This window comes from Haliotis cracherodii, unplaced genomic scaffold (assembly GCF_022045235.1).
Source record: "Haliotis cracherodii isolate W230 unplaced genomic scaffold, xgHalCrac1.p SCAF_15, whole genome shotgun sequence".
Taxonomy (NCBI): domain Eukaryota; kingdom Metazoa; phylum Mollusca; class Gastropoda; order Lepetellida; family Haliotidae; genus Haliotis; species Haliotis cracherodii.
In genome coordinates, this window is record NW_027266270.1 from 31,261,856 (window position 1) to 31,270,315 (window position 8,460).

The 8,460-nt window shown below is 44.0% G+C and overlaps 1 protein-coding gene across 1 annotated transcript; it reads right to left on the minus strand.

Annotated features, from left to right (window-relative positions):
* Nucleotides 1-6,803: 6,803 nt before the first annotated feature.
* Nucleotides 6,804-7,196, minus strand: LOC139461641 (germ cell nuclear acidic protein-like). Its single transcript, XM_071243107.1, has one exon. It carries the CDS (start codon nt 7,194-7,196, stop codon nt 6,804-6,806), a length of 393 nt encoding a protein of 130 aa, XP_071099208.1.
* Nucleotides 7,197-8,460: the final 1,264 nt, after the last annotated feature.

An 8,460-nucleotide genomic window follows, 5' to 3' on the forward strand; every position in this document is an offset into this window, starting at 1 on the left:
TAAAATTGACATGTTAAACCATGTGTGGTCTTGTTTTCACCACAGAAATTTTGTTATTTCAGCAGCAGAATTTTGGTAACTTTACCGCAGAATTTTGATATTTTAATTGAAGAATTCGCCTGGGTAAGAAATAAGAAAAGTCACTCTAATGTACGTACGTGCGCGTCAATCTGCTGCCACTAGCAATCGTCAGAAATAAACATACGAAATATAGTGCATTTTGGCAAGCATAAGACGTGGAAAAAACAACTAAAATTTGTTTCCATCGTCAGATAACTACAGCTATATGAATTCGTAGCCGAGGTCGATGTATTCCCGGATGTCACTACTAAGAGGGTATCCCAGTGGTTAAAGCGTTCGCTGGTCCCACCAAAGGTCCGAGTTCGATTTCCCACATTGGTACAAATTGTGAAATCAGTTGCTGCTGTCACTGATGTGGTATTGCTGGATTATTGCTAATAGAGGCGTAAAACCCTGCTCACTCACAACTCGGTGCTACTGAATAAATTTAAAAAGTATGCCAATGTGCGATGGAGAGTTTATAGTGCATTTCTCCACCTCAGATTGGTTTCAAATCATTAAGGGGCGGTGGGGTAGTCTAGTGGCTAACGCGTTCGCTCGTCACGCCGAACGCCTGGGTTCGATACCCCACATGGATACTATGTGTGAAGCCCATTCTGGTGTCCCCCACCGTGATATTGCTGGAATATTGCTAAAAGCGGCGTTAAACCATACTCACTCATTTACATTCATGTACATTGTGGAGTGGGCCCATGTTAAACTAACATATTGTTTGCATAGTTATATATAAGGTTAAATAAAAATAATTCTGAAGGGGGACTCTCAAATCTCTTAATTTCATATTGAGAGCTTGAATGGGTTGTGTCAAGGCTGTGAGAGCTATTCTTTTGAAATGAAGGGTAGTTTAGACTACGGATTCGAGATAGAAAACAAAAACGGGTTTAGGAATACAAGAGAGCGGAGCCCACGAAACAGCTACTGGTTTTCGTTTAAGCCCGGGGCATTTTTAACGAGTCGATCCGTATCCCTCAGTGGTGACAGAAAATATATAATGATGAACGGATTGAGGAATACGGTGACCGCGGCAATGTATTCTGAGCCATGACGTTAAAACGTTAACGCCTCAGGCGATCGTGGAATGCTGTAAGCGACATTACCCATTTTCGTAAGAAAACGAATATGTAACGATGAACGGACAGTGACTGCAGCAATGTATTCTAAGCCACGACGTTAAAACGTCAAAGCCTCAGGGCAATCATTTACCATTTTCGCAAGAACTTTCTTTGCGCGTTTTTCTATCAATTGCCTTTGCATTTCTAGAAAAAAGTGTTCTCATTTTCATTCATAGTTCGGGGGCACGGGTGGCCCTGTCGTTTAAGGCGCCGCGATTCGCTGTTCAGAGTTGCATCCCTTGGGCACGCCAGAAACCTATGACCCACGAGCACGGGTCTGGTGCTGACAAACCTAGAAACATAATCGGAGCAAATCGGGATTCGAACCCACAATCATAGGTTTATGGCGTGCCAAAGGGACGCCACTCCGCACAGCGAATCGGGTCGTTTGCGACGACTGGGCCATCCGTGCCCCCTCATACAAGGAGAGTCTAAGTGTATACTTCAGTGAAAGTCACCTCGGCCATCGTCCACTGTCCCGTGAACAGTTGAAGCTCCTCGTCCCCATTCGTGACCAACTCATGTTATTTCAGGACAAGCCGAATAACAACTTCTTGCAGGTTACGGAAAGGGGCGAGTGGTGACGAATGCCTCGTTCCCGGATGACACGAGAGGTGAAGATGAAAGGACAAGATGGTCGGATTGGAGTGTTGACTGTGAAACGATTAGGGTCAAGTGCCCCAACAGATGGATGTGTCGTGGTACAGATGTTTGCTGATGGATGTATCCCATGCTGCTGGCGGATATTTTCGACTCGTTGACGGATTTTATTGCCAGATGTGGCGAAACTGCGTTTTGCACTGTTATAACTAACACGATCTGATATATTATGATGGAGAAATAAAAGGGAACGTACACTCGAATACACGTCAAAACATGCTCTGTTACTATAAAGCTGAACATCTCTTCTCACGTAAGATAATGGTTATCACCCTTTCCTTCATTAAGATAATGCTAAACGCCGTTATTAATATACTACATACCATTATTGCTTCATTAATGTAATGCTTGACATTCCTTTTTTAATTAAGACAATGCTAAACATATGCATCACTGCTTCATTAAGATAATCCACAACATTGTTAATATCACGCTAAACATCCTAGTTTGGTTATATAATACTTGCTTGATTAAGATACCGCTCAAAGTCCTTGATATAGTTACTATAGTGCTGAAAAGCCTTCCCATTGAAGTTGCTAAACACCCATTACTGTACAGATGTAATGCTGAACATCTCCGATTATTTGAAATAAAACCCAACATGTGCCTGTGTCATAATGAAAATGCTTAAAAGCTCTTTCTTCGTGAAGGCAATGCTCAATAGCCCTTGCGCCATGAAGACAGCGTTCGCTATTCTTTAAGTCATCCAGACAACGCTCACGTATATTCTAAGTCATTAAGTAATGTTCAGTATCTGTTAAGTCATGAAGTAATGCTCAATATTTCTTAAGTCATTAAGTAATGCTCAGTATCTCTAAAGCCATTAAGTAATGCTCAGTATTTCTTAAGACATTAAGTATTGCTCAGTATCTCTTAAGTCATGAAGTAATGCTCAGTATCTCTTAAGTCATTACGTAATGCTCAGTGTCTCTTAAGTCATTAAGTAATGCTCAGTATCTTTTAAGACATTAAGTAATGCTCAGTGTCTCTTAAGTCATGAAGTAATGCTCAATATCTCTTAAGTCATTAAGTATTGCTCAGTGTATCTAAAGTCATGAAGCAATGCTCAATATCTCTCAAGTCATTAAGTGATGCTCAGTTTGCCTTTAGTCATTAAGTAATGCTCAGTATCTCTTAAGCCAGTGTCCCTGCAGAGAGCAAGATTGTGTTGTTCTCGAAGATTGAACGTTTTAGATATGTTTTCCCTTGACAGATGTTAATAGCTGATCAATTGACGCTGTAACAAATGATTGAATATAATTGATTCCCGTATATCCTAGTGCGTTGGCTGTGTGATGTTCGGGCTGGTTACGCGTGTAGACAGGACTCCCCTGACGCTCGCAGTACAGTCATTCCAGGTCACGAAAACAATAAGACATTGAAGATTAACATATACGTTTTTATAGTGTGATAGATGGGTTGTGAGTTGAACGTGTACATTGCTTGATGTTTGTGCAGACAGACTGTCACTCTTACAGTGAACTTTTACGAAATACTCGCGCATTTCCGTCAGCTCATTAACGTCATGCAGAGCCACCTAGCGGGGAGTGCGGAAGATATGCTTTCCTCAAGATGTGTAGTGTTAAAAGTCTAACAAAGCTGTAGTGTGTTTCTTATGAAGTTGCGTACCTACCGATAAGTTTGAATTATGGTGTTGCTTCTTCTAAAGGCAGACTATTATGGGGATCGGATGGATATAATGGCTGTATTAAGATAGGTATATGTGAATTGATGGCCGCTCGACAAAAAAGGATCGGCTGTGACCAAACGGAAGTTTTCGGGAAGGATATACCCCGATGGCCTCGTGTTTGTGTAAGAGCCAATTTGATTAGGTGGTACAAATTTAAACGGGGCCGTAGGGTGAGTGGTAAAACGCGTTCGCTCGTCATGCAGAAAGCCCGGGTTCGATTCCCTTCATGGGTACAATGTGTGTCCCCGCCGTTATATTTACGAACATCAACAGTAAAATCATACTCACTTATTGTGTTCAGTGTGTGTCATCCTGCCCCGGCGGGGAGGCGGGAGGCGGGAGGGTGGTGTGTGTGGTGTGTGTGTGTGTGTGTGTGGGGGGGGGGGGGGGGTATAATGGTTGGGGGGGTATAATGGTTGGGGGGTAACCTAGTGGTTTAATGGTTTAAGCGTTCGCTCGTCACGCCGAAGGCCTGGGTTCGATTCCCCGCGTGGGTGGAGGTATGTGAAGCCCATGTCTGGTGTCCCCCGCCATGATATTGCTGGAATATTGCTAAACGCGGCGTAAAACCATACTCACTCACTACCCCGACGGTGTGGAAACTGTTCACGTTATGACCATGTTGATCATTTATAGGTTGGCGTGATATTGTTGGATTATTGCAGACTGAGGCGTAAAACAACATCTGCTCAATACCTAAGCTGGGTGTTTTTGCTTAATGTGGGAGGCAGATTGTAGACGTTTGGAACGTTGGTAATTCCCGTAACACGGATATGGGGCAGACATGCCACGAATCCGGCAATCGAAGCGGATCCATGCAAGCCTAGGGTGCGACGTCTTCGAGAACTGGTCGAAGTCTGATTGTCGAGAAAAGAGTGAGTGAGCATGGTTTTACGCCGCTTTTAGCAATTTTCCAGCAATGTCACGGCGGGGGACACCAGAAATGGGCTTCACATATTGTACCCATGTCAGGAATCGAACCCGGGTCTTCGGCGTGACAAGCTAAGCTTTATCCCCTTGGCAACCCGACCGCCCCCTCAAGAAAAGAGATATTATCAATTGGTCGTGAGCTTTCAATTGATATCCAGGACGTGGTTGTCCCCCTTCATCTCCTTGGGGGCACGGGTGGCCCAGTCGTCTTAGGTGCCGCAATTCGTAGTGCATATTTGGGCACGGCAGAAACATCTGATTGTTGGATCGAATCCCGGTGTGTTCTAATCACTTGGGACTTTCCTCCCACATAAAGCTGATTCGCTTTCCTTTGCTTCTGGAGACTTCTCCCTTAGGATCTGTGCAATCGGGAACCTAATCATCTTCCCGAGGCAAGGGATTTACTAACTTTAAAAGTCCACTTTCCCCCGAAGCCGAACTTCGCAAGAATTCCATGGCTCGATTGTAGCGCCACCATTTGCTATTACGAGTTATGTCCCTTCTTATGTCCCTCTTACTGACCAATCAGATTCCACCTATCATATTACTTGCATTTGATTCAAACAAAATGGCGGCGCCAAGTCAAGTCGGTCTGATCGATAATAAAGATCTACATTGTAATGCATGTAATGCATCAAACACATTGTAATGCACGTAATGCATCAAACTGCTTGAGCACCTTGATTAAAAACATGAAATGGTGACCGTACAAATGCTTTGCAAATACTGCAATCGACCTAAATCTGCACAGTAATTTACGAACCGGCCGCGGGCGTTGTTACATCGTTAGCCCAGCCAAAACATACATCAGAAAAAAAAGCTTATTTTGGCAAGGGTGGTAACTGGACTTTTATAGGCAGTTAATTCCCTTACCTCGGGAAGATGAGAGATTTCGGATTGCTTCATAAATTGTAATATCGCCGTCAGCTTCTAACTTTTGATCCCAAAACTTCAACCAACAATACTCAAGTAATTGCGACCTGTTTAATGTATAAACGTGTAATATTTAATGACGCTCTGCTTAATAAATGAAACTAACAAGTTAAATTTGTGGCACGATTTGCTACGTAAATAAACAAACATTTCACTTGATATTGACAAGGCTTAACAATATAGCAAACAAGGCAGCCGTATGCTATGGAGCTGTATGCCACGGGCGGTAATTTGACAGCCTGCCAATCACTTGTCACGTGCAATGACACAGATCGATTCACGGTGTGACAATATACATATACATCATTGCATAATGTCATTATTGATGCCTTTGAAGTTTATTTTGGAGGATGTAGAAGTAACGTTATACAACTGGCTGTTGTCTTCTATACATGTTTCTGTTGACATGACACTCGTGACAAATTGAGCATTGTCTACTGAAACCAGTAAAAAAATGTCGTTATTCTTGATATGCTCTATTAATCGTAAATATTTTTTCTTGATAACAAAATGGATGTGTTCCGACCAGAACGTATCTTTGAATATTACCTTAAATGTGTCAAATGCAATTTACATAGCATAGACATTAAGCGTGCCTATTATAGATTCGTTTATTTGAAAATCTTTTCAAATATTACTGATATCGTGAATGAATGTGAACACAGTTAATAAACTATTGCTAAAAGAGATCTTGAAGAGTTTGCATTAACTATTATTTTCGAAGTATTCATTTGTACTAAAACTATCAATTAACATCTTGTGAAATGGAGCTGAATGTAAGTTAGCAATGCTTAACGATCGCGAACATATACAGTAAATAACACCCCACATCACCCTCATCCTCACCCTCACCCTCACCCTCAGTCTCACCTCACCCTCAACCTCACCCTTACACTCACCCTCAACCTCAACCTCAACCTCAACCTCACTCTCCATCTCACCCTCACCTTCAGTCTCACACTCACAATCACACTCACACTCACCCTCACCCTCACCCTCACCCTCACCCTCAACCTCAACCGTGCCGTCACCCTCACCCTCACTCTCCCCCTCACCCTCAGTCTCACACTCACACTCACCCTCACCCTCACTCTCACCCTCAACCTCAACCGTACCGGGGGGGGCACGGGTGGCCCAGTCGTCTAAGGCACCGCCATTCGCTGTGCAGAGTTGCGCCACTTGGACACGCCAGAAACCTATGATTGTGGGTTCGAATCCAGGTTCGCCCCGATTATGTTTCTAGGTTTATCAGCACCATACCCGTGCTCGTGGGTTTCAGCGAAGTGGTAAACGTCTGAGACCTGCATCACTACAGGCTTTCCTCCCACATTAAGCTGACAAGCCGTGATATAACTGGAATACTGTTAAAAGCGGCGTTAAACCCAACTCACTCACACTCAGTCAACCGTACCGTCACCCTCACCCTCACCCTCACCCTCACTCTCACCCTCACCCTCAGTCTCACACTCACACTCACCCTTACACTCACCCTCACCCTCACTCTCCATCTCACCCTCACACTCACCCTCACCCTTACAATCACCCTCAACCTCAACCTCACTCTCCATCTCACCCTTACCCTCACCCTCAACCTCACTCTCCATCTCACCCTCACCCTCACCCTTACCCTCAACCTCAACCTCACTCTCCATCTCACCCTCACCCTTACCCTCACCCTCAACCTCACTCTCCATCTCACCCTCACCCTCACCCTTACCCTCAACCTCAACCTCACTCTCCATCTCACCCTCACCCTCACCCTTACACTCACCCTCAACCTCACTCTCCATCTCACCTCACCCTCACGCTCGGTCTCACACTCACCCTCACTCTCCATCTCACACTCACCCTCACCCTTACACTCACCCTCACCCTCAACCTCACTCTCCATCTCACCTCACCCTCACGCTCAGTCTCACCCTCAATCTCACCCTCAATCTCCATCTCACCCTCACTCTCACCCTCAACCTCACTCTCACCCTTACTCTCACTCTCAACCTCAACCTCAACCTCAACCTCAACCTCAGCCTTACCGCCACTATCACCCTCACCCTCACCCTCACATCCACGCAGACCAATACCCATACACACCCAACCACGACATCCCCATGGGTACCAGTTGTGCTCTCCACCTTCTGATCAGTTTCTTTATGCATGCGATTCAGAATTTCTTCCCGAATTACCCAAATCAAGACAAGGGAATTTGGCTTAGAAGTTAAATTTAAGCTTCAGGAATATCGATGATCTGATATCGTTCAATAAAGGTCAAATATTTAACACGCCTATGGAATCAATTGCCCATTTAATTCGTACTATTTTATTATTATTATTATTATTTTACTTTTGTATGTGTGTGTGGGTGTTGGGGGGGGGGGGGGGGTAAATGAAATCACAATGTAACAATTGGAAAACAGAAGCTTTTCATTTTATTAAATCAACAAAACCATTGCTCTTAATCAGATAAATCTTATTTCATTTTGTTATTTCGTGGCTTCAATACATCACTTAAACACGAGGTGTGAGTTACATGATTAAACGTGGCGGTTGATGAACAAGTATGTGCTTCTGGTCTGTTTCTTATAACACAAAATACAGTGCGTCAAGTCCACATGGAATGTGGTTGAAGAATGCTCTAAAAATACATGTGACGGTTGTTTTGATTAATAAAACGGAAAAAAATATGTTTCATTTTAGTGAGTGAGTGAGTTGGGTTTAACGCCGCTTTTAACAGTATTCCAGTTATATCACGGCGTGTCAGCTTAATGTGGGAGGAAAGCCCGAAGTGATGCAGGTCTCAGACGTTTACCACTTCGGTGAAACCCACGAGCACGGGTATGGTGCTGACAAACCTAGAAACATAATCGGGGCGAACCGGGATTCGAACCCACAATCATAGGTTTCTGGCGTGACCAAGGGACGCAACTCTGCACAGCGAATCGCGGCGCCTTAGACGACTGGGCCACCCGTGCCCCCTGTTTCATTTTAATATGAAATCTGCAAGCGCTAGCAGATAACAAGAAGTCTAGGTCACATGACACTATAAAACATATGTAT